Genomic DNA, 27973 nt, shown 5'->3' on the forward strand with positions numbered 1-27973 from the left:
GTATATTTGGGGAGAAATAAACAACATTTGAGCCCTAGTTGGGCTGAAGCATTGTTTACTTCTCCCCAAATACATACAGTACTGTTTTCGTTTTTGACGTGGATTTTCTTTCAATTCTGCTTCATTCACGGCATTGTGAAAGTTCAACATTATTAATGCATTAGTAGGTCATAAAAACACTACAGTAAAAGCAACATTTTCATTACAGTAAGTAGGTCACAAACAATAACAACACACAGCCTCACTTCATCTATGCATCACTCATCGTCTGCTGCTGTTCCTCCTCACCCCCGCTCCCCCACCTCCCGCTGCTCCCCACCCTAAATTTGTTGTCCCTCCTCGCTCCACTGTCCTTCCTCTTCCTCTTCCCCTTCCTCTGACTCCCGTGCTACTGGTGATGAAGATAACTCCCTAAAGTAATCTGTCTTCTTCATAAAGAACTGCTCTATATTGGTCTGAGTGGTTTTCTACTTTCTGTTCTGCAGCAACAAGTTGTAACAATTTAGATCTGCCATCACTTTTGTGGCCAAATTTTGTCCAAAAATGAGCCAAATTGCTCAGAATGGGGCCGAACTTCATTTTCGAATACCATAGTTCGAATAAAACCAGTTTAAGCAACAGGCAAAAGAAAAAAAAAATGTTCATTCATTCATTCATTGCCAGACACCATGAAAAAAATGTATTTATGCATAAACTGCCACACACGGTCTATTAGCTCAGGACTGTCCAAGGCGCGCGTGGCTAATCTGAAACCACAACGTATGTGTAACGTCACGTTAAATTGAGAAACCCTTGTTAGTTAAACATATCTCCTTAAATATTTGTTTGTGTTAAAACGAAAACGTGTTTTTTAAACTCGAGTTAGTTGAGAGGTTACTGTACAGACAGATGAAGAAGCAACCGATCAGCATGGCAAAGCGCAGGAGACTGAGGCAGCTCAGACGGTCCGTCTGGCGGTGCACAGTCTGAACTGTCGAAATGGCGAGGATAACCATGTCAAACAAAGAAAATAGGTATAGATTTATAAATGTCGAAACAACGAATTGTCGAATAACGATCGACTGAAAAATAAGAGCTTGGTGTACTGTAAATAACACAACATTCCCTTACAGAGATTCCATATCACAGGGTACATTTTATCCTCTGTGGATTATTCAACTGCATGTTAACGTTTTATCGTATCAAACTATAAGAAAAATCTCTGATGTCTGCCTTCTAGCCACACGAGTAATGTGTCGTTGCCACAAAAGCAAGAGTGGAATGGCAAGGGGTAACACGACTCCTGGAGCCGACTGTACATGACTAATTCGTACATGTACAGTATTAAGAAAGAATGCATGAAGAAAGTCTACAGGAACAGAGGGATGTTTATGATGAAACTAAGTAGCATATAGCATGGTCCAGCTGATATGGATTATCCATCCATCCATCATCATTAAAAAGACTATATTTTGAGACTTAAACTATTGTAACATGACCTACCTAAACTAAATTCATTTAATCTAACCCAACCTGACCTACTCTAATCTGAACCACTTTCACTTAATCCAGCCAGATGAAATATACTCTACTTTCACTTGACTTTACCTAAACTAACTTAAAACCTACCCTAACCTACTCTAATCTAAACTGCTTTCATCTGACCTATTGACTCCTATCCTAACCTAACCTTCACCTAACACAAAACAGATAACCAAACCCTTTATCTAAATGCACCTTTCTAAACCCTACCCAAAGCTAATAATAACTCCCTTCAACATGACCATGCTTAACCTAATCTAACCTTCAAACACTTCTTAACCTCTGGTCTAACTTAGAAGAGTAATCTGATTTAACCTAGCCTATGCTATTCCTGTCAAAACTACTCTCATTTCAACTAACTACATCATATCTAACTACTGAACTGAACTTCCTTCTGACCTGAGCTAACATGGTGAGCATGATGTGTATGTGCTGTATGATGAGGCGAGACTGGGGTATCGCAGAGCATAAACACCCCTAACCAAACGTGACAAACCTGAAGTTAGGTAAAAATGTGCTGTATGATGAAGCGAGACTGGGGTATCACAGAGAATAAACACCCCTAACCAAACCTAACAACAGGAACTATGCATCCCTAACCTGAAGCTAGCTAAAAAGGTGAGTGTGATTGTGTGTGTGTGTGTGTGCACACTACATATGACAACTCTAACTACTTCTCCTAACCTGGTGTTGGCTAGCAAGGTGTATGTGATGTAGGTGTCTGTGTATTGCATGCTGAAGCTAGACGGGAGTATCAGAGGTGTTCTCTCCCTGCCCGTAAAACTTCCTCATCCCTCGCACCAACTGGTAGTGACGACGACCATCCAGGTATAACATGGCCTCTGAAATGAAAAACAGAATGTAAAAAAATAAAGGAAATAAATAAATCAGTTCCATCATCATTATCTGCCTAATTCTCACCTGGGAGATGGGGTGCAGTCTCATGCAGAAACAATGAAAGGTAGAGCACACACATACGAGCACGAGCATTCAAAGGACCCATTTAAATGGGCCTCACAGTCATTTACACATCATCCAAGCCTTTGAAATCTTGCCTCCACCTCACATGTGGAAACCCACAACAAAGAAACATTCAAATAAATAATTAATTTCACTCTCTATCTAACTGGACCAATTTGCCTAGCCCCAGGCTCCTATGCTCCTCATGGGGAAACACAGGAATAGATGACGGATGGATGGATGGAATAATAAGATGAAAATAAATAAATAAATAAATAAAACTAAAAAATAAAAAAAAAGCTAATAGCTATTTTTGCATTACCTTTTATGAGTGTAAGAGTCTGGGGCCAGGCTATTGTAGTACAGACATTAGAGGGCAAATACGTAAAATTCAATACAAAATGAAGACAATTACAGTACTGTACATGATAAGGCATACTGGTACAATAATTTAAGTACTGTACATATGCATAAAAATATTGATAGGAAGGCATATAAAATCCACATATTATTGTACATCACTTACAGCATAACAAAATAATGCAAAGAAAACTAGTGAACAATTCTTTCACTACAGCCGCTAAGAAAATCGTGCTGACCATGATATGTGCGAGGTATGGATGCAGTGACGGGTTGGTCAACCTCATAGGTGAAGTGGAAGATGTTGGTGAGGCTGGTAACGGATGTGGCTGCATCCATCACGCTGGCCTTAGTGCTGATCTGAAGGTGGCATCCCTCAGTGTACACAACCTGCAAAAAGACAGGTGCTGGCAAGAGATACCTTCTTGAGATGACAATGACATAGCAATGTACCTCACTTCCTTTCCTAACCCCATGATGAAAAGGTTAGTGCAATGCAGGAGAGGGGCAACACAGCTGCTGTCAACTGGATTCATTTCAGATGTGTCTGAGGCCATACCAACAACTAAATAATAGTACAGTTTGAGTGATGTATATACAGTATCCTTCTAATTACTTAAGCATACAATCATCTTACTCTGTCTCTGCTGACAGAAAGATTCATTAGATGATACCTCTGTCCACCCACCTGTGAGTTTAGATAGAGCAGAGAACCAATTTCAACGGGTCTCCTGAACAGGATGTCATCAATATGCAGGACTCTTGGACGCTGCTTACTGTAGAGATGGTGACAGTGAAAACGGTAAAAAATGAGACAACGATAAAGGTGAAAAATATGGGAAATGGTGAAAGTGAAAGATGTTGTTGATGGTAATGATGAAAAGAATGAGTAATAGTGCAAAGGTGAACAAAAATATATATATATACATGTACAGTAATCCCTCCAAGATCTGACGTAACAGAGCTTAAGCAACGTCCGGGACTTTGTCTTATCTGGGACTTGGGAAAAATGCCCCTGGACAAGTACTTACAGACCCCAACCCAACCTAACTTTCAAAACCACCTAAATAACTCCTTACCGGACATGCACAGCACCTATTTAAGACCCTATTCACATAAATAAGGGACAGAAACCATAAAATAAATTAAAAGTAATGAGAAATTAGAAGTCTATCTATCTATCTATCTATCTATAGCCCGACGCCCTAATCCCGCAAAGGGCGGCCGCAGACAAAACGCCTCCAAGTCGCTCTGTCACCCACCATTTGACTACCCTCCCCCCAGCTCACCCCCCCCCTCCCTCATATACCTCTCAACTCCATCCCTCCACCTCATCCTCCGTCTACCTCTCCCTCTCCCTCCCTCCACCTCACCTACATACACCCTCTTAGTCAGTCTTTCATTCTCCATTCTCTTCACATGTCCAAACCACCTCAGTGTATTTCTCCTAAACTTCTCAACCACATTAGAAGTGAGTAAGGAAAATATTTAGCAGTGTACAAGGTACTTAAGACACATCCCTGGCCATCGCGAAGATTAACCCGCCTCCTCTATGGCTCTGACAGTGGTGAAGGTGCACCTGAAGCACATACAGTAATCCAGTGTTGCGCTGCACTTAATCCTCTGCACTGTGAATTATAACCATTTAACATTGCGCATTCTATTCTTACTTGTGCCACGCCAGTTGCAACATGCCAGTGTTGCACTCTGCACTTAATCCTTTGCACTCTGAATTATAATTTCTGAACACCGCACAACACTGTAAATTCCTATGTGGTCTAGTGGCGAGGTATTGCAATTTATTCACTGCCAGAGCCAGAGCCTGCAGCAGGTAGGGCACCAACACAAAAGCGAGCACGTGGGCTGCCATGGCGACGAGCGTGCAGTCACGATGGTAGGTAGGTAGGAAATGCGGGGGATGCAGGGGCGTTCTAGTGGACGTCACCGGAACTGCGTGCCAAACACAGCAGTTCGTTACCCTCGGCAAATTTAGAGTAGAGATGATTTTTTTTTTTTTTTTTTTTTTTTTTTTTTTTGTCCCAGATGTTCAGATATCTTACGGAATAATCTGAGACTTGGACTAATGGACCCAAGCCCAAAATGTCCGGAACCTGGGGTGTCCGGGTCTTGGGTGTCCAGGTCTTAAAGGGATTACTGTATATGGCCAATGTTGACTGTTAAAAATAATGTAGCAGGTGAGGTTGACACTGCTGGTAACAAACCATACTATAGATATAAAATGTACAGTATGTTAAAACTGTTCATAAAAATCATCAAATTACAGTACAGGCTACAGTCTAAATATCAAATCCCGTGCAAATACAATAACCTAATCTATTGGTCTATCTATTTATAATCAGATGCCATAATCCTGTAAGGGGTGGCCAGCTGACTTTGTGTTATCATAGCTGTTTCATGGGGAAGGGCACTAACTCTCACCCAACCCATGCTGACAGGTAGGGAACAGGTATGGATGGTTATGTGGTTACCACCCAGCACTGTAAATGGTTTCCTGGCTTACTGAAAATGAAAGAAGAGTAATAAAATGTGACAGGAATGATGCAAGAAATAGGAAGAGTGGAGGGCAGACACAGAAAAAGAATGAAAAAGGTGAAGGAAGAAGCAGGCAGCACTACATCAGGTGAGTGGATGATGATGATTACATTGATAACATGATAATTAAATTGTAGAGTATAACACTAACTACAACAAAATGAAAGAGATATCCATGAACTGAAGGTGTTAAGGGTTATGAAACCGTACTGTATCATTAAATAATACTTGTCACTCTACACTGAGTTACAAGCCAAATGATTTCCTGTACACCAGGAAACCATTTACTACACTGGATAGTAACCATATAACTAAATTATGGTGCCTGGTGGTTTAGTGGGTAATTAAGGAGCTCCAATCTGACTGAGCCTGTGTAGGTTTATATCCAACGAGTGGTTGGGGTTCATTGTTCACGTAATGCCACTCAGGGATGAGTGAGGCTGGTCATTCTCATCTTAAATATCAGGACCAACTTGCCTAGCCCCGGGTTCCTATGCTCCTCATGGGGCAACATAGGACTGGATGAATGGATGGATGGTTATCAAAAAAGCATCCCAAGACAGTCTGCTTTCTGACTGCAGTCTGGTTCAGCAGTGAGAGCTGTGCAAAGAATAAAGGTACAAAAAGTAAGAAATCAGAGTTTCATGCATATATATTTTTGATGATAATAATTTGAATGTTATTGCATCATGCAAAATAATATGAATAGCTACCAGTACTGAAGGAAAAAAAAAATAAAATAAATAAAAAGGGTAATTTGTTAGTATACCACAGGTAATAATGGTAAATGCTCAAAACTCTAGGAGATTACATGTGCCAAAAAATACAACCCATGAAACAAAAATTACAGGCATATGTGTATTAAACCTTTGGGAGTTCAATTAGCCACACAAGACTGTGGTATTCAAATTTATCAATCTAATTCTGTGCCGAGAAGAAATGAAAAACATAATATGTAACCAGATAAAGCTGCCCAAAGTAATTAATCCACAGCAAAGACCCATGCAGAGATGTGCTGCACAAACCCAAGCCATTCAGTGGTGTACAGTATGATCCCTTTATTATTACCTACTGATAAATGTATTCTGGTAGGTTATAGTACTCAATTACCCCATCCTTGGAATCTTTCACAATCATCCTATAATATGGATATCTTATTAATTTGACCCTTTCAGTACGACAACATTTATCTTAATCTGCATATTGCCAAAAGATTCCCTGTTATGAAGGCTAACAGTCACACAGAAATTTGAAAGGCATTTATAAATAATAAAGCGAACTATGAAATTACATTTCCAGAGGGCCAGCAAAATGTATACTGGGGATGACAACACTTAAAGGCATGCAGTCAGCAATATAAAATCAAGTCACATGCCACTTTACCTCAAGTCCAGCTAGTGGAATACTTCCTCAGTATTAAGAAAAGAACAAAAGGACCATTACCACAGCCTATTAGTATGCAGTAGAAAATTACGAATATCCCACTACTACATTCATGCACCGAGCCAGCTACTGAGGAGACCATGTACTGACCTAATAACAAAAGCAGTGGCCCAGGACAGCTCAAATGCTTTCCTCATCAAAAACCCACCAAAGATTTTGTTGAAGATATTCCGAGACTGAAAATAAGAGATGCCAGGTGGGAGGTTCTGTGATGCTGGGTACAGGGTTGGATGGGATGAGGGAGGACTACAGATGAGTTAGGACAAGTAATTCTTTTTGGAAGACTTCTTTTTATGGCTACCATGAGTGAAAAACAAGATGCTGTGATAGGAAGACAGACAACTTACCCTACTGTACAAAGACAGAGAGACAGTTTGAAAGCCAAATAGACAGATAGATTGAAAGATAGACAGAGAGAAAGAGATGTACAGACAGACATATATACTGCAGTACTGAGTGCGCGGATGTGAGGTCCATTTCACAGGTCAATCTGTTGATGGTTCTGATAATTCTGTATATTACCTTTCCAGTTTTGAGATCCTGCCGACCCGACCCACAAGACCTGTGTAGCGGAAAACTAGTTACTGATGATGAGGATGATATTCCCGCTTTCTTTAAAATGATCTACCAATTATTATGCAGACTCCATCCATTTCTGTAGTGATGGTACAGCACTGAAGGCTAAGAGAGATATCCCATGTCCCAGTGGCGATCCTGAAATACTGACTCCTGCAATATGATGTTTTATTTCAGATTCATCACCTTCCACACAACTTAGTTAAGCTTTCATAATCCCTCTTGTAATACGGGGGTTAAGACAGCCTACTGTAAAAATGAGAAAATGCCACATCCATTGTCAAGTTCTAACTCATACACTAATAAGGAAAGAGTGGATGTGGATGGAATGAATATTTATGGGTGAGCCATGCCCAAGATGCAAGCTCTCTTTCACACAGTCTTTATGGGGCAAGTTTATGGTGCTGTAATGGTAACAATCAGTGCCACATAAGTTCTGAACTTATCATGTTCCTGCTGGATATGGTCCTTACAGATCTGAGTCTGAGGGATGGGTGAATAACTGTGCACATGATGCCACACAGGAGAGAGAAAATGGTCACTCCTGACTAAATTGCCTACAGTGGGTTGTGTAGCATCAGGCTCTTACACTCATGATGAGGAAATAGGACTGGACAATGGACAACAGTTACTAATCAGGATACAAATGAACACCAGAAAAAGGTGTTAAAACATTTAAAAACTGCAAACTTACTTTAAACTCAAGTATTTTTGTATTCAGGATTAAAATGAAATAAAAATGACAAACTGGATGTATCTTACGAAAACTCAGGAACCCCCGTATAACCACTTAGAAGCTAAACTACCCAACTCAGAGCATTTAAAGATGAATGGCCAGCTCACATCCCAAGTAGCACAGCATGAATGGAAAGCCTCCTGTTGTCTCTTGGAGATTTGAACCAATGCATACAACAAATGACTTCGATCAGAGTGGCACAGTACACAGCTAAACTAAATAACAATGGATAAACAAAGAGAAGTGTATGTCAGTAATCATATGATAGGCTGCAAACTAAAGGAAATGGTGAGTACAAGCACATTTCAGCAGGATTCAACACATGCAACTCTACACAAACTACCTATCGTATGTGTTGCACCTGCAAATGTTATAAGGACAACTTGGAAAATTACTGCAGAGCGATAAACTCTATTAGTAAATTTTGCTTAACATTCACTTAAAAAGAAGGTGAGGCATCTGTAGAAATATTTTAACCCCATCAACATGATGCTCCTTTTGTATAAGTAAATTATTTTTGAGTCAATAAGACACATTTACGTGAAGCTACAGAACGTGGTGAATGTGTCTGGACATTGCTACTCCTCACCCTGCCCTATGGTGGGAAAGCAGGTCCGGATGATGATGATGATTTTATTTTTGCAAACAACAGATGACTTCGCCTAGCTTAAAACACTTTTCAAACAGATGATGTCAGATATTCGATACTCTACATTAACCTCTTCATTACTATAGGGAACTCCCAAGCTGAAGAAAATAATCTGTTAGTAGAAGAATAAACTAAAAGATAATGCAAAAGGCTAAGGGCAAAATATTCCATACCAAACCCACCTCCATCATCACCATCATCATCATCTGGAGCAATATTCACTACAAGAAGGGTACATAGTTAGTGCAGTACTGCCAACCTGACAACAAAGTACTTCATCTGCACTCTGCAGCCTGGTTAGTAAAATGATCTGGATGTGCTCATATATATCAGGAAGCTAAAGAGGAATGCTGGTATTTATGACAAAATGGTCTCACAATACTAAACGACAGACAGAGACACACACACACACACACACACACACACACACACACACACACACACAGGAGACACCAAGGAGTGCAGACACAGGCCGACAGCGCTCCATACCGAGCCAGCATGGCCAGTGGTATTACCTAAATTAGTATCTTTATATATGAGTCAAGCTCTGTACCAGGTTAGACTAAATGGTTTTTTATTATTAAAAAAAAAAAAAAAAAAGAAGTTTAAACAAGACTTGTTCAAACAGAAAAGAGAACCACGTAGCAAAAGAATGCGCTCAATCAGCTGACTGTTTGTTTAGACTACAACTGCCCCAGGGAATGTAAGTACTCTGTGCTTTTAGTATTGCAAAATGACCACATACTTTAGTAAAGCAAATTTGGAAAAGAAAAGGGATAAAGGTAGAAAGCAGGATGATGATTTCTACCAAGAACTGGTTGAAATGGAGACTACAATAAACTGGTAGAGCGTGTACACAGACTGGAGATGGCCTTCCAGAATGAGATTGATGAAATAAAGAAGCAGATGCACTTGCAAAAGGAAGAAATAGAAAAACTAGGAAGGGATGTCAACAAGAAAGACACAACCATATGTGAACTAACAGTGGAACTGAGTACACTTAGGAGGAAAATGATTGAAATGGCAAGTACAATAGTCAACCATGAGAATATTATGGAAGAGATCAAAAATAATACAGAGACAATTAGGCAAGTAAGCAGTCTGATAGACCAGAGCAGTGATATTGAGGAGAAGATAACACAGGTGAATGAAGCTGTGCAAAGCTACAAAAATGATATGGAAACCAATTATGCTGAATGGTGAAGTAAAGAAAGACTTAGAAACAAGGGTGGAAGAAAAAAGCATTAAAAAGAAAGTGAAAAGAATAATCCAATACAATCCAATGTTAGTCAGAGATTCAGTAGATATCAACAAATCTATAGTAATCACTGGTATAGAAGAGGAAGAAGTAAAAACAAGATTCATGAGACAAAACGGAGATGGCAAATGTAATGAGTCTATTGAAAGAAGTATCAGAGGAAATCTGTAGTAAAGACATAGGGGCGATTCCACAGTAGTTTTCATTTGTTTGCTTCCTCCCCAACCACACTTATAACTACATTTTTTTCCAAAAAGTTCAGTATCCACTTTCACTACCCCTGTCAAATGGTTAGATAATTAAGATTGCTACATAGTTTAGTCACCAAAATCATCATATAATTCAGTCATAAGTCATTTACACAGTTCAGTTTCTTTCATTTGGGTGCTTGCAAACCACTACAAACAACTGTGGAATTGGCCCATAGAGGAACACAAAAGGTTAGGGAAATACGAGAAAAGCAAGTCAAGACCTCTAAAGGTAACTTTCCAGAGTGTAAACACCGTGGAGGAGATACTAAAAAATGCAAAGAATCTTATGGAAAAAGAGGAGTTCAAAAATGTATGGATAAAAAGATGCCTAAGACAAGAGGAACTGGAATTACTGAAAGAGGAGAGGGAGGAAGCAAAAACAAAAAATGAGGGAAGATCAGAAAAAGAGAACACATTTTTTTACAAAGTAATAGGATTGCAGGTACGAAAGTGGTACATAAACAGGAGGGAATAAAACGGAGGAAGGTAGTAGAACCATGTCATGACAAGTATATAAACAAGATGATTAAGTTGATGTACTCAAATGTGGATGGAATGGTATCTAAATTATTAGAGATGAATGATTATGTCAGAGAAAATGAACCACATACAATATGCCTAACTGAAACAAAATAAACACCAAGGATATCAAATGACATACTAAACTTAGAGGAATATAATATATGGAGAAGAGACAGAAACTTAAAAAAAGGAGGAGGAATTATAATATTAACTAAGAAAAATCTAAAAGTCAATGAAATAAAACTAAATATACCCTCACAAGTAGAACTGATTGCAGTAGAGATCAACACATCTGAAGGGAAAGTAATTGTAGCCAATTTGTACATGCCACCCAGATCAAACACATAGGAAAGAGATGAATATAAGGACCTGGCAGAGAGTACAATTCAGAGCTTAACCCGCCCCATCCCAACCACTTTTCCACCACTGACTCCCCCCAATCCCGACCATTTTTGGATTTTTTTTTTTTTTTCTCAAACCTCCGCTTTTGGTGAGAAACATCGAAAATTCATAGAGAAATCAGTCACCTGAGGTTTAAAATACTCGATACAGGTAGGAGTACCTCCTTACCTTACTGGGTTTTCTAACAGGCTGGCACCAAAGAAAACGAGTTCTGTGCGAGGATAACTATTTCACACCACTCATAAACGGTATTTATTTATTTATTTGGTACGAGTTTATATGTAGTACGAGAGTATATTGGTTTTCAAGCAGTAATATAGGCATTATAAGCATTGTTTCACTCACTAACTCATCACCATACCTGACCTTTTTTCGCCACATTACCTGATCATCATTTCTGACTGTTTCTTCCTCTAATGCTATGTAAAGTTTGTCCTCCACATTGTCATTGATTGGGGAATCACTCTGGCCCTGAATTTCGTACCGTGGCATGACATGGCTTTACTGGCCAGGTCACTGATAACAGGTGAATTGCTGAGACAATGGCGTGCAGGGGGGGGGAGGAGGTCATGCTGGGTAAGGCATTGTCCCTGCCTGGCATCTTGTAGAGAAAGGTGTCACGTGTATACGTACCAAAAATCACTCGCAAAAATTGAAAATTGTGCAAATTAGGGACCTTGCAATTTTTTTGCGTTTATGTACGTCGACGGGATTGGCAGTGACAAAACGTGTGGACGTTAAAGAACGTCGACGGGACGCCTCGGGTTAAGAGCATTACTACATAAAATGGAAGAGAAATCAGAAAGAATTATACCAACTGGAGATTTTAATACAAATATAAATTGGAATACTCTAGATATAATAACCCAAGAAAGCTGTTGGGACCAAAAGCTCCTGGATCTCGTGCAAGAGTTTTTCCTAATGCAACATGTGAGGCAAACCACCAGAAAAAGAGGACTCGATGTACCTTCAATGCCTGATCTCATATTTACTAGGCAAGAAAATGATATTGACAGTTTAATATATCACTCCACTCGGAAAAAGCGACCATGCAGTACTAAATTGCAACTTCAGGATAGCAAATGATATAGTTAACAGCAATGAAAGTTACAAAAAGAGCCTAAACTATAAAAAGGGAAATTATCATGACCTAAAGAAGTATTTCTTAGAAGTTGATTGGGAAAATGAGCTTAGAGGACAAGATTTAAATGCTGTATATAAAAAATTCTGTGACTTTTATGAAATAGAAGTCCAGAAGTACATCCCACAGCACAAAGAAGCAGATAAGAAAATACAGAAATGGTTCAATACAGAATGTAAAAAATCAAAAGAAAGAAGAGATTTGTTGTGGAATAGATACAGAAGACACAATAGTGAAAGGGCATATAATAATTACAAACAGGCAAGAAACGATTATACAAGAATAAGGAGGGAAGCTCAAAAACAGTTTGAGGAGGATATCATAAATAAAAGTAGTGATCAACAGAAGTTATTTTACAGCTACATCAGAAGCAAAATCGAAGTAAAAGATATAATACAATCCATTACAGACGAGGGAATCACCTATACACAAGAGAAAGATATTTGTGAAGCACTAAATAAGAATTTCCAATCAGTTTTTACAGAAGAAAAAAATTTTGAGAGGGACTATGTGGAACATGCATGCCCACACATACTACCAGATATACAAATATCAGAAAAAGTAATACAGGAGGAGTTAAGTAAATTAGACAGAGGAAAAGCAAATGGTCCTGATGAAATTTCATGTTGGGTGCTACGAGAATGTGCAAAGGAGTTAATAAACCATTATTTTTAATTTTCAAGATAGAGCTTTGATGGACTATATGGCTGTGTCTAGGAATGTAATAGGAAGATTGTTGGATGTGAGAGTTCTGAGAGGGGAGGGTGGAGGTATGTCTGACCACTACCTGGTGGAGGGAAAGTTAAGAGTAGGTAAGAGATGGGTGAGAGCTAGGAGGGTTAGTTGTGACAGGGAGGTTTTGAATGTGAGTGAGTTGGATAAAAGAGAGAAAAATATAGAGTATCAGGAGAAATTGGAAGATGAGTGGAATGCAGTGAAAGATCGGGAAAATGGCAGTGTGGAGGAGGAATGGCAGTTGTTTAAGAATGCTGTTGTGGGGTATGCAGAAGAGGTGTGTGGTGTGAGACGTGTGGGTGGTGGTGTAAAGAAAAGGAAGTGAATGGTGGTGTGAGGAAGTAAGTATGGCTGTGGCTGAGAAGAGACGTGCATAGGAAGTGTGGCTGCAGAGGAAGGATGAGATGTCATATGAAAGGTATAAGGAAAAGAGGAATAGGGCGAGAAGGGCTGTGCATGATGCTAAAGTGGCAGTACATGAGATGTGGGGTAGGCAGCTGACAGAGAATTTTCAACAGAATAAGAAAATGTTTTGGAAGGAGGTGAAAAGGGTGCGAAAGGGAGAGTCTGGGAAGGAAGAACGAGTAAAAGCAGAGGATGGAAGGATGTTAATTGAGATGGATGCAGTAAGGAAGAGATGGGCAGAGTATTCTGAAAGATTGTTAAATGTAGAGGAGGAAAGGGTGGCTGAGATTGTGGCGGATGGAAGGGTGCAAGGAATAAATGTGTTGGGAGAGTTGAATGATTCTTTGATCACGAAGGAGGAAGTGGAGAAGGCAGTAAAGGAGATGAAAACAGGGAAAGCTGCAGGTATGGATGGGTGTGCTGTGGAATGCCTGAAGGGTGGTGGAGTGACTATTGTTGACTGGTCAGTAAGATTGTTGAATGTGTGCTTTGTGAAAGGTATGGTGCCAATTGACTGGGCAAGTGCTTGTGTGGTCCCGTTGTATAAAGGCAAGGGTGATAAGTATGAATGTACTAGCTTTAGGGGTATAAGTCTGTTGAGTGTTGTAGGTAAGGTGTATGGTAGAGTGTTAATTATGAGAGTTAGAGAGGGTACAGAGGGAGTGATTGGTGATGAGCAGTGTGGCTTTAGGAGAGGGAGGGGATGCATGGATCAGGTGTTTGCTGTGAGACAAGTGTGTGAAAAGTTTTTAGCGAAAGGCAAGGATGTGTTTTGGCATTTATGGATTTAGAGAAAGCGTATGATAGAATTGATAGGGAGGCTTTGTGGACTGTTTTAAGATTGTATGGACTTGATGGTAGGTTACTAAAAGGGGTGAAAAGTTTTTATGTAAATAGTAGAGCGTGTGTAAGAGTGAGAAATGCTGTGAGTGATTGGTTTCCCGTGAGAGTGGAGCTGCGACAGGGATGTGTGATGTCGCCTTGGTTGTTTAATATTTACATGGATGGTGTTGTAAGGGAGGTGAATGCATGAGTTTTAGGTGGAGGTCTGAGTCTGGTGAATGTTGATGGTGGAGAGTGGAATCTGAAGCAGCTGCTGTTTGCAGATGATACTGCACCGGTGGCTGATTCAGAGGAGAGATTGAGATAGTTGGTAGAGGAGTTTGGAAGGGTGTGTGAAAGGAGGAAATTGAAAGTAAATGAGAATAAGAGTAAAGTGATGAAGTGTACGAGGTTGGTAGATGGTAGGGGGATGAATATAGTTTTGAATGGCAAGCTGCTTGAGGAGGTAGAGTGTTTTAAATATCTAGGGTCACATGTTGCTGTGGATGGAAGAATAGATGCAGAAGTGAAGTTTAGAATAAATGAAGTAGGAAAGGTGCTGGGAGGTATGAAAAAAGTGTTTAGATGTCGTTCGCTTAGAATCGACATAAAGAGAAGGTTGTATGAGGGTTTTGTGGTACCGACTGGGTTATATGGGGCTGAAACATGGAATATGGGTGTAGCAGAGAGGAAAACTTGAATGTAACGGAGATGAGGTGTCTGAGGAGTATGTGTGGAGTGACTCGTATGGATCAAGTGCGAAATGATGAAGTGCGAAGGAGAACTGGAGTTGTTCGGAAGATGGCTGGTAGAGTTGAGCAAAGGGTGTTGTGATGGTTTGGGCATATGGAGAGAATGGATAATGAGTGATTGGTGAAAAAGATAACTAGATCTGACGTGAGAGGTGTAAGGCTGAGAGGGAGACCACGAATAGGATGGATGGACAGTGTGAAGAAAGAGTTGGATGCGAGAGGGATGTCTGTTGAACAAAGAAGAGTGGCTGTGCGTGACAGAAATAAATGGAGATAAATTGTGAATGAATAAATGATGATGCAGCCCTGAGGGGATATTCTCCCGCATTTGGTCTGATCAACTAATCAGGTCAGGTGCGGGTAAGGGGATGGATCTATTATGATTTGGCAGGGGTAAACCAGCTCTGCCGTCTGGCCCTGCTGCGGATGTCACTGATTGCACTGCGCAGTTGACCCTCGTCCGGTGTGGTGCGATGAGGATCTGTCCGTTCTCCCCTTTGGGGCTAAGATGCAAATGAATGTGTTTGAATGGATGAGTAAATGAGGAATGTGTCGTCCTGTCTCGGCTACCTCCTTTTCCTTGGGGGAAGCAGCCTAGGTATATAGATAGATAGAAGAAATCCTTGAGTCAAGGTAAACTACCTGATATTTGGAAGAAAGCAAATATTGTCCCCTTATTCAAGAAAGGGAACAGACAAAATCCACTCAACTACTGACCAGTATCACTGACCAGTGTTGTAAGCAAGGTATTAGAAAAGCTTATAAGAAAAGTTTGGGTAAATCATCTAGAAGAACAGTATGAAAACAGAAAGACAGTTTGGTTCAGAAAAGGAAAATCATGTGTTACTAATCTGTTGAGCTACTATGACAGAGTAACAGACACAATACAGGAAAGAGAAGGTTGGGTGGACAATATCTATTTAGATTTCAAAGAAAGCATTTGACACAGTACCACACCAAAGACTTTTATGGAAACTGTACCACCAAGGAGGAATTCAAGGCAAACTGTTTTGTTGGATGCAAGATTTTCTCATAAAAACGGAAATGAGAGCAGTACTAAGGGGAAACTACTCATCAGGGAAAGAAGTGACTTGTGGAGTACCGCAGGGCTCAATGCTGGCACCAATCATGTTTTTAGTGTATATAAATGATATAGACAGTAACAATGGAAATGAAAGTTATCTAAATATGTTTGCAGATGATGCAAAAATACAAAGGAGAATTACTAAACACAGACTCTTGTAAAGAGCTACAAGATGAATTAAATAAACTTCATGAATGGAGTAATACATGGCAAATGGAATTCAATGTGGACAAGTGTCATGTAATCAAGTTTGGAAAAAGTGGAAAAAGACCTGAATGGGAATATACGTTACGAAATAAAACCCTACACACATCAGAAATAGAGAAGGACCTAGGTGTGATTATCAATAACAGACTATCTCCGGCTGACCACATCAGTGAGAAGGTACGGAACATGTATACTTGCAAATACGAGAATAGCATTCACATACATAAATGAAGACATGCTAAGAAGGATAATAACATCATTCATCAGACCAACCCTGGAGTATGCATCAGTAGTCTGGAGTCCTCATCTCAAAAAACACATAGACAAGATTGAAAAAGTTCAAAGGGCTGCTACAAGATGGATACCAAGCTTAAGGGATCTAAGCTACAAAGAAAGACGAAATAAACTGAATCTACCAACACTACAGGAGAGAAGGAAAAGAGATGACATGATAATGCTATATAAATACATATCAGGGAAGGAGAAAATAGACATAAATGATTACTTAACATATGGGGAAGCATCAGCAAGACGACACTGCAAAAAACTGCATAAGAGAGGTGATAAAGAATTAAGGAAATTCAGTTTCCCAAACACAGCAATTGATCAGTGGAATGCACTACCAAATGAAATAGTGTGTGCCAAAACAATTCACAAATTTAAGGATATGTACGATAAATATGGTTTAAGATATGGGACAGTACGAGCTTGACTCATTCCTGAAAAAGATACAATTAGGCAAGAACACACACACACACACACACACACACACACACACACACACACACACACACACACCGCTCGCTGGTGCAGCGGTAACGTTCTCGCTTGCCAACTGGTGGACGGGAGTTTGCGCCTCGCTCAGGTTGCAAAAAGTTTCACTGACGAAGTGGGTGGTTACTGTCCCCCTTAAGCAAGGGGACGGGTGTGTACGTGTGTGAAGGTCACAGCCTTGCCCTTAGATCGGACTATATGAGCTCTCAGCTCCCTTCCGGGAGGGTAAAAGCTGACGATCACGACCATCAAGTGATCCTGACCAACCCGGTGAATTACACACACACACTCACACACACACAAATAACAGACCAAGCCTTGTTATTCTCAGAGGTGATGTAGGCAGACATGGGGTAACAGTAATATGTAATAGTAATAGTAATAGACTTACAAGATTTTCAGAGTAACAGCAATAGCTAGTAATAGTAACAGATTAAAAACCATGGCTTTAATAATAATAGTAATAGTAACAGAACGCAAAGTTATAGATAATAGTATATTACTTTCTTATTACAGACACTTATTTAAATAATGCAGCATTATACATGTAAAATATATATATATATATATATATATATATATATATATATATATATATATATATATATATACTGAATATATATATACTGTATATATATACATATGAATATATATATATATATATATATATATATATATATATATATATATTTTTATGCGAGGAAGAAGGAACCAAAGGCCACGAGCCCGCAGTAACAGTTCCCTCCAAGAGAAAAACAAAATACAATAGAGAGCCAAGTTCAAGATCCGATCATTTTGAGATGCCTGGACACACTGCGTTTGAAAGACTGGAGACCATAGGCAGCAAGAAATACAGACAGAGGGAGACAGTTCCAGAGTTGACCTGTTGCATAAATGAAAGACTGGGAGTAACGGTTAACTCTTGCATTAGAGAGTTGGACAGAAAAGGGATGAGAGTTTGCTGCCAGACGAGTGCTACCGCCCATCGTAGAGGTGAAGGAATGCAAGCAGACAGTTCAGAGGAGCAGTGACCATTAAAATTGCAAAAGAAAAGAGATAAAGATGCAACAGTGTGACGAAGAGACAGAGGTTGAAGGGAGTCAGTAAGAGGAGGAGAGTTAATGAGACGAAAAGCCTTTGACTCCACCCTATTGAGAAGAGCTGTATATGGGGAGCCTCCCCACACATGAGAGTTGTACTCCACACAGGGGCAGATAAAACCCCTGTATAGAGTCAACAATTGTGCAGGGGTAAAGAAAGAGCAGAGTCGGCTTAGCACACCCAATCTCTTGGAAGCAGATTTTACAAGAGATGTAATATGATCTTTCCAAGATAAGTCCCGAGTAAATGAAACCCCAAGCATGTTCAAGGATGATGCAGGATTAAGCCGAATATTATTAAACATTAGTGGGTATACCTGTGGAAGATTTTGTCGGGTTGATAGGTGTAAGAACTGAGTCTTAGATGCATTAAAAACAACCAGATTATTTTTACCCCAGTCAGAGATACGAGCCAAGTCAGACATTAGCTGTGCCATAGCCTCATCCCTTGTTTGCTGAAGTAACTGTTGAGATGGGCATTGCAGGAACCGAATGGAAAGGTGAAGGGTGGAGTCATCAGTGTATGAGTGGATAGGGCTAGATGTACAGCTTAGAAGATCACTGATGAATAAAAGGAAGAGAGTTGGTGATATGACAGAGCCCTGAGGAACACCACTATTGATAGATCTAGGAGAAGAACGATGGCCGTCTACAACAGTGGCTATAGAACGACCAGAAAGGGAGCTAGCGATGAAGGCACAGATAGAAGGATAGAAACCGTAAGAGGGCAGTTTGGAAATTAAAGATTTATGCCAGACTCGATCGAAAGCCTTTGAGATGTCAAGTGCAATGGCAAAGCTTTCGCCAAAGTCCCGAAAGGAGGATGACCAGGAGTCTGAAAGGTAGGTGAGAAGATCGCCAGTGAAGCGTCCCAGACGGAACCCGTACTGACGATCAGAAAGAAGGTTGTGATAGGAAAGATGCCTTAAAATTTTTCTATTGAGAACTGACTCAAAAACTTTTGAAATACAAGACATTAAAGGAATTGGACGATAGTTGGAGGGTTGGGAGTGGTCACCCTTCTTTGGGACCGGCTGAGTGAGAGCAAACTTCCAGCAAGAAGGAAAGGTACACGTTGACAGACAAAGGCGAAAGAGTTTGCCTAGGCAGGGTGTAAGCACAGAAGCACAGTTCTTGAGAACAACAGGAGGGACCCCATCCGGACCATATGCCTTGTTAGTACTGAGGCCAGTGATGGCAGAAAATACATCAGCTGAAGAAATTTTAATGTCAGTCATGAGGAAGTCAGAGGGGGGAAGTGATGGAGGAACAGCACCGGAATCGTCTAAGGTGGAATTGGAGGAGAAAGTCTGTGCGAAGAGATCTGCTTTATCAGTAGAAGAAATAGCTACAGAACCATCAGAGTAGAAAAGAGGAGGGAAGGATGATGAGGTAAAGTTGTTAGAAAGGTTTTTGGCAAGGTCCCAGAAGGAGCAGGAAGAATTCGAGTTGGAGAGTTGAGAGCATTTAGTACGGATGAAATTATTTTTAGCAGAGCGAAGAACAGACTTAGCACGATTCCGGGCAGAAACATAAAGATGATGTGATTCAGGGGTGGGTTGGCTCCGGTACCTTTTGTAGGCCCTCTCCTTGTTGCGGACAGCATTAGAACAAGCGTGATTAAACCAAGGCTTTCTTGCGTTAGTCAAAGGATATGAGAAAGGAATGTATGCTTCCATGCCTGAGAGAATAACCTCCGTAATGCACAAGGCACACTCAGATGGCTCACGGCCATGGAAGCAATAATCATTTCAGGGAAAATCAAAGAAGTACTGCCTGATGGCCTCCCAGTCTGCGGCTCCAAAATGCCACAGACGACGTTTCCCTGGAGGGTCCACAGGCCGTACCGGAGTGATAGGACAGGTTAAGGTGATAAGGTTGTAATCGGAGGAGCCCAACGGAGAGAAAAGATTAACAGAGTAAGCAGAAGGATTAGTTGTGAGGAAGAGGTCAAGTATGTTGGAGCTCTCTCCAAGGCGGTCAGGGATATGGGTAGGGCGCTGTACAAGCTGCTCTAGGTCATTAAGGATAGAAAAGATGTAGGCTTGTTCACCAGGTGGATCAGTGAAAGAAGAGGAGAGCCAAAGGTGGTGGTGAACATTGAAATCTCCTAGAATGGAGATTTCTGAGAAAGGAGAAATGGATAGAATGTGTTCCATCGTAGAAGTAAGACAGTCGAAGAATTTTTGATAGTCAGTAGAATTAGGGGATAAGTAAACAGCACAGAGCCATCAAATGATCGAGACATACTTGTGCATTAAGTGGGACAGCCTCCCAACAATAATGAAAATGATGACCATGTTCAATTTAAATTACTACTGTTATTCCAAATAATATATTAATAGTAATAGTAATAGATGACCAAGTACTACTAATAGTAATATAACAGATAACCACTAAAGTAACAGTCTATCTATCTACTGCCAGACGCCTCAATCCCGTTCAGGGTGGCCACAAACAAATCGCCTCCACGTCGCCCTGTCCCCTGCCATTTCACTGCCCTGCTCCCAATTCACGCCCCCCTCTCTCATATATCTCTCTACCCCATCCCTCCATCTCATCCTCGGCCTCCCCCTCCCTCTCCCCCCCTTCCACCTCACTCACATACACTCTCTTCATCAGTCTTTCACCCTCCATCCTCTCCACATGGCCAAACCACCTCAGTGTACTCCTCCTAACGCTTCCTATCACATCCACATCCACACCACAATGCTCCTTTATATCCTCATTTGTCAGCCTGTCTCTCCATGTGACTCCACAGGCTCCTCTTGAATAACTCATTTCCACTGCTCTCACTCTTGACTTGTGCCCTTCCAACAACGTCCATGCTTCACTTCCATAAGTTAGAGTTGGTATCACAATACTGTTATGTAGTAACTTTTTCACTTCCATGCTCAGTTCCCTGTTTCTTATCACTGCTTTCAAGGAACCAGCAACCTTTCTTCCCTGCTGTACCCTTTCACGCACTTCACCCTCCAAACTTCCACCCTTACTCATCACACTACCCAAGTACTTAAAAGTACTCACATTTTCCAATTCCTCACCATCCAACCTCGCTGTACATTCACTGACTTCACCTCTCTCAAAGACCATCACTTTACTCTTCCCTACATTCACCTGTAGATTCCGCATCTTACACACTCTCCCAAACTCATCCACCAAGCCCTGCAGTTCCCCTTCGTCTTCACTCAACAACACAGTATCATCTGCAAACAACAGTACAGGGAGTTTCCAAACACTATCCTCTCTCACCAGGGCCACTCCAACATCCACTACCCTACCTTGTACCTCTTTTATTACCCCATCCATGTACAGATTGAACAACCATGGAGACATGACACATCCCTGTTTCAACCCAACCTTCAAAGAGAAAAATTCACTCAGTTCACCATCCACACACACTGAAGCCTTAGCACCATCATACATACTCTTCACAGCATTCAACAACTTCCCATCTACTCCATATATTCTTAATACTTTCCACAATCCTTGTCTATCCACCCTGTCATATGCTTTCTCCAAATCCATGAAAGCCGCACACAACTTCTTTCCTTTCTCTAGAAATTTTTCCACTAAAGATCTAAGAATGAATATCTGATCTACACAACTTCTTCCCTTCCTAAAGCCTCCCTGTTCTTTTCCAACTAATTCCTCTGTTATTTCTCGAACTCTGTCAATAAGTATCCTACCATACACTTTTCGTATTATACTAAGAAGACAAATGCCCCTATGATTACCACACACTACTTTTTCCTCTTTTCCTTTGTACAAGGGAATAATTATACCTGACTTCCAATCCTCCAGGACTCTACCTTCCTCCCAGGCCAATCTGCACATCTTCCACATCCATTCTATTACTATCTCTCCCTCATGCTTCAACATTTCACCACACACTCCATCAATTCCTGGGGCTTTCCCTGATTTAACTTTCTTCATTTCTTCCACAACTTGTATCCTACTGATTTCTTCCTGTATTCTCACCTCTCTCCTTCTCCCAGCCATTCCCCAGCCACTTATACTCGCATCACTTCCATCCTCTATGTTCAACAATTCCTTAAAGTGTTCTCTCCATCTGCTCACTTTTTCTCCCTTCTCCACTAGTAATCTACCATTTTTATCTTTCACTCCCATGCTAACTTCACTTCCACCCTGTCTTACTCTCTCCACCTCTTTCCAGAACATTTTCTTAGTCCCTCCACTTTACACTCAAAATCCTTCCAAATTCCTTATCCACTCTCTTCTTTCTCTTACTAATCTTTTTACCTCTCTCTTTCTTTCTACATACAACTCTCTCTTCCGCCTCTCAACTTCTTCCACGCCCCTATTTCTCATCCATTCATTGTATGCTTTCTTCTTTTGTGTCACAGTCAGTCTCACCTCTCCATTCCACCACGCTGTTCCTTGCACCCCCCTCCGTCTTCTCTTCATCCCACACACCATATCACATGCTGCACATATTTCTTTTGTGAATATCCTGCACACACCTTCCACGTCCCCCATCTGCTCCAATTCATATTTGCCCAATCGTTCCTCCACTTCTCTCTTATATTCTGCCTTTTTCTCATCCTCTTGTAACCTTTCCACTCTCCTAGCACATACTCCTTCTTAATGTCCTTCCCTTCTTCTATTACTCCATCTTATTTGTATCTTGATTCTGGCCACCACCAAGTAGTGATTAGAAAGTCCACTCCCTCAACCTCTATAAGCTCTTGCATCCATTACACATCTTCGCATCCTGTCATCCACACACACAAAATCAATCATTGCCTTCCTTTCATTCAGTTCAGCACCTACCCTTCTCATCCCTTACCATGTATACCTGTGGATCATTTTGTGCCTGAAGAGGGTATTGGCTATCACCAACCCTCTCCCAGCACAAATGTCCACTAACGCACTGCCATTCTCATCTATCTCAGCAGGCACACCCTACTCACCAACTACATTCCATCCATCTTCACATTCCCTACTTTACCATTGATATCACCGATCAAAAACACTCTCTCATTTCTTCCAAACTTTTCCATGCACACTTCCACATTTGTCCAGAACTCTTCTCTCACTCTGCTTGCATGATCTTGCTTTGGCGCATACACGCACACAATCGCCCACATTTGTATTCCAACTTTCAATCTTACCCACACAATCCTTGACCCAACTGATCCATACTCTCTTATGTTCTTCTTCCATCTTTTACTCACAACAATACACACTCCTTCTTTTGCCCTCTCATTCTCACCTACTCCTGCACATATACCCCATCCATACTCCCATTCTCTCACACTCTCACCTCTCCATTTAGTTTCAGTTACTCCACATACATCCACTTATGCATCCTCAAGCACCTGGACAATCTCTCACTCTTTCACCTCATCATTCGCACCTCTTACATTCCACATTCCGATTACCATGTCCCTTGTCCGGTCCTTGGTCGTCATCTTTTGGTCAGTCCTTGTCCGAGGCTTCTTGTTTGTCTTTTTAGTTAGTTGTTTTCCGGGGAGGGGCACTACCCCTCCGCCAACCCTTCTAGTTGCCTTATACGACAAGCAGGGATACTGGGGGAGTATTCTTGAAAAAAAAACCCTAGCCCCAGGGGGCAAGTAATAGTAATAGTACAGTAATAGTAATATAATAGAGAACAACTGAAAGCAATAGTAATTGTAACAGTAATAGAAACCCAGTAATTGACCCCATGTCTGGATGTAGGAGGCACTTGGATAGGCTATAATGAATGTGACATAGCTACTGTTTCGCTGCTTTCTTTCTCTCTGCCTGTCTGCCTTATTACTGTGCTGTTTGTAGGTGTGTGTACTATTTAATATATCTTCACCACAACATGGAAAATCAAGTCACTCAGAACATTCCATATCTTCAACATTCCTGCAATAATTCAAAAGCACACCCAGCTCACACTCCTATAACTGACCTAAAGATGTATGCACAGGCCCATCCCAGCTCATACGCCTGCCGCATTATGAACCCACCGAACACCTTCTTGAACCGATTCCTGTGCTGTGGGGCCGGCAAGACAGAGCTCAAGGGTTAGTTGGTGTACTCATGAGATCAATATGGGATACTGGGATTAACAATTACTGTACTACAAAAAAGCAAGGAGGTCTATGGCATACAAAATACTATACGAAAAGTGGGACCTATGACGAAAAAATGCTATATAAAACATAGGGACTATGAAAGAAAATACTACACTTAACACTAAATATACATTATACTAGATAAACCTCAGTACCAAGCTTGCTTAAAGAGGAACATGGCTCTGCACTGATGATGTAAATGTCTGATTATATCTATAGCAATCAACAACTGGTGAACAAGACACAACCAAATAAGAGTAATTTCAACAATTATTTCCACACCAACTTTAAAAGAAGGCAATGAAATCTCCAGCTAAATTTCCTTCTAAACATCTGCCACTTTTGATGACACATACCTCCGGGTGACAGATGATAAGGTTCTTAATCTTGGTCTCCTCCATCCACACTGAGTTCTCTGGCCGCATCTTGGAGGAGAAGGACAGCTCCTTTGGGTTGGCCATGGACATGAAGAGCTGGTGGACAAGGGTCTTCTCTGGAAGTGATGAGATTGACAAAATAATGAGTCTCAATGCTGGAACTAAGGTGACAATATATCAGTACACAGTAATTAATTTAGAATATAACAGCACCTGACCCATTTGGTGGTATTTAGTGCTTTCAAAGTTTATATCATAACAGTAACTATCTGATCCATTTGTTGGTATCTTAACCTGTTAGCAAAATTTATTGCATCATAATCCCTGATTCATCATCTTAAACTGTCAGCAAACTTCATATATCACAGGAAACTTCATATATCATAACAGTACCTGACTCATTTGGTGGTATTTTAAAGAGGCTCTCCTCTTGGATCAGCCTGCGATGGAGTTTGTTAACTTCACCGGCCTGAAATATCTTGCGTTCCTCTGGGGTCTCGCACACCAGGGGGTTAACTGGGGCTGAACCTTGGTTCAGTGGGTCTCGTGCCACCATCACAAACACAGCACGCGTCACCTGCCCGTAGGAATTTTATATCTAACATTTTTTTAATCCTTCCATGTATGTGACTTTTTCTAGCTATTTCTGGGTTCTACCAAGTTAGTTTTTGGGTGGAAATAAGGTTATGATGATGATAAGGGTGCCAAGTCTAAAACAGTTACTTAAAAACAACACACAGCCCACTTAAAAAGAGTTTTCTAAATCAGAGAATACTGCATTCTTCAAGCTTGACTGGGATGCACACCACTAGTACATTTATACAAGAAATGATTACAAACCACCAATTCAGCATCATATATCACACACATATAATGCTGACTACACACTACCACTTCACACTCAATAAAATTCCCCACCACCAAAAAAAATACTGATACACAAAATATACCTGTTGCCACACCCCATCAACATCCTGCTCGACAGCAATAACAGTCTCCATTGATGACTTGCCAGCCCAGGACACATGACCAGAGAGGCGTATGTCTTTGTCTGGCCTAATTGCTGCTCCTTGGTTGAAGTCGATGCGGTCCACCAGTGCTGTGACAACACTGTATGGACTGGGCATGTCTGGAGTTTGGCGAGGGTTATGGATGTGTTTGTAGCACAGCCAAACTGAAATGTTTGGCAGGTGAGGTGTCAACATTTGGCAGAGTGGGTGCACCTATACAGTCTTAGCTCAGACTAGAGTCCAGTAATTATGGTACAATTATGCAAAGGGTTGTGACTGACTATGATTTTATTAACAATTTCTTGGTCGGAATACCATACTGTGACTATATTCTACTCCAGCTAATGCTAGGTGATAATATTTAGCTGACAGCGAGCCCCAGAAGCCTTTGTGAGAATGCAAAAATTCTACTCTACTCCTCATCCATCAATGACTCTCTCATTATTACCAGCAAACACATCGAGGTCTTCCAAAAGGCGTCCCACCCTGACGCCACCCATAAACGTGACATACTTCTCCCGCAGCCGCTCCTCTGACCCCAGAGGGATGAGGGCACTGTCCCAGCTGTCCTGTGAGGCATGAAGGCGGCAGGTGTTAAGCTCTCATCTAGTGTCATCATTATCTTTAATTTTAAGCCTGTTTTCCACATAGCACCAGTCAGACAGGATCATATGATAGCACTCCTCCACCTGGGTCTGTTCTGTGTCCACTCTCTAGCAATACCTCTAAATCTAAGGTCAGCACACACCACCACCCACCTTGTCCCATGTCTTCCCTGGTCTACCTCTCTGCTGGCACCCCAGTATCTTTATATTTCTACACTTTATCACCCAACTCCCCTGGTAAGTCTGAATAAATGTCAAGTTTCAACATCACTGTGAAGGGATTACAGGGTTCAGCTATTGTTTAAGTTAATCACATTTTTATCACTTTGCTTAGCCATCTTTCACCTGGATAATATAACCTAGTTTTAGAAAGTATGAAATACTGGTAGGTAGATGCATCTACAGCAGTGAAAGAATCAAGGTAGTAACTAGCCCAGTGACTGGTAGGATTTCTCTTTGACATATAATATTGACTTTAACATGACTAAATTATTTATAGTAGTAGCAATGGGATTAATGTTTTCTAATTACTGTAGCTACTATCTTATTCTTTCATTAAGTGGACTTTCCTAAATGAACAAAGCTGTCTGGTTGCAACAGGAGTAAACTAAAAAAATGACATTTCCTAGATTCAAAAGTTTACTAATACATAATAAAGCTTCATTACCATCATCTTGCGTGGTGGCAGTTCATCCTGTGACTGAGGCAGCAGCTTCAGTAGGCTGCTGCGGTCTGTTGTGTGAGTGAAGCTTTTGGCTGCACCCACTTTCTCTGTCAAGCTGCATATTACTGCAAAGAAAGACAGTGCAAATTTACATTCACTGTCATCCATCACTTAATCCTGTAGTCTTTAAAATCAGTAGTGTACGGACCATGGGCTAGGCCACTCAGTCTAGAAATTTAAGGCAAGAATGACCAGCTGCTTATCCCACAAATGCATTTTTGCAGCAGCAAACCCCAATCAACCTTTAAGCACAAAAAACACATAAAAAGAAGACACACGTACACACAAAGGCAAGAGTTTGAAAATCAAGAAGAAATGGAAGGAATGTATCAAGGAATGTGTCTGGACTGTGAAGGCAGGATTGGGATATTTGCAACTGATGAAGGACACAGTAAGGGAGTCTACTATTCACACAGAGCTCGCCTTCTCAAGCTGTTTCATCAGAGTTGAATAGTATGGATCAGTATACTGCATCCATCTCACTAGTCCCACTGCATGCCACCTAGCATCTACACTAGCCCTGCTTCTCGCCTCAACAATTTCTTTCTTATGTTTGTCTCTCATGCATCATTAATCTTAATATCTCTCTCTTTTCTCACCTTCCTTAATTGTCTTGTCAGAGTTGCTGTGGTGTGGGGGTGCATGTTGTATACATCTCACCCCTGCAGCTGATGTAATCTTCCACCATCCACCACCCATCATCTTCGTTAACCCCCGACAGCCAGCCCTGGGAAATGAAAATGGGTTTAGTTTCTGGAGTCTTTGCTTTCAATAATCAGATGTGGGTATGGTGATACAGTATTCTGAGTAATTTTGGAGGTTTCAGAACACCTCCTCCTTCCAATGTTCTTTTGCACATTACACCTCAATATCTCTTGTGTATTCCTCTTCCCTCTGCCTCAGGTTGACTCTACATT

The 27973-nt window shown here is 40.9% G+C and overlaps 1 protein-coding gene across 1 annotated transcript; it reads right to left on the reverse strand.

The window, feature by feature from the left end:
* Positions 1 to 1525: 1525 nt before the first annotated feature.
* On the reverse strand, positions 1526 to 27758 carry LOC145401069 (acyl-coenzyme A thioesterase 9, mitochondrial-like). Its single transcript, XM_080273440.1, has 11 exons — positions 27656 to 27758; positions 27000 to 27121; positions 26176 to 26296; positions 25668 to 25891; positions 25111 to 25294; positions 24697 to 24833; positions 24175 to 24260; positions 3530 to 3617; positions 3081 to 3231; positions 2058 to 2363; positions 1526 to 1971 (listed from the first exon to the last, which is right to left on the reverse strand). Exons 1-10 carry the CDS (start codon positions 27756 to 27758, stop codon positions 2263 to 2265), a joined length of 1317 nt encoding a protein of 438 aa, XP_080129566.1. The 3' UTR covers positions 1526 to 1971; positions 2058 to 2262.
* Between the last annotated feature and the right edge of the window lie 215 nt (positions 27759 to 27973).

Source organism: Coenobita brevimanus, chromosome 54 (assembly GCF_032717465.1).
Source record: "Coenobita brevimanus isolate Jiangsu-jjx chromosome 54, ASM3271746v2, whole genome shotgun sequence".
NCBI classification, from domain to species: Eukaryota; Metazoa; Arthropoda; class Malacostraca; order Decapoda; family Coenobitidae; genus Coenobita; species Coenobita brevimanus.

Bases quoted from the DNA above. Each gene is read 5' to 3' on its own strand.
- LOC145401069 (XM_080273440.1), bottom strand. From the start codon at position 27,758: ATGATGGGTGGTGGATGGTGGAAGATTACATCAGCTGCAGGGGTGAGA. The intron at 24,834-25,110 runs GTACTGTTATGA...CATCACTTCCAG, and splicing joins AATACCACCAAATGAGTCAG to AGAAGACCCTTGTCCACCAG. The intron at 3,232-3,529 runs GTGGGTGGACAG...GTCTTTTTGCAG, and splicing joins TGCTCTATCTAAACTCACAG to GTTGTGTACACTGAGGGATG.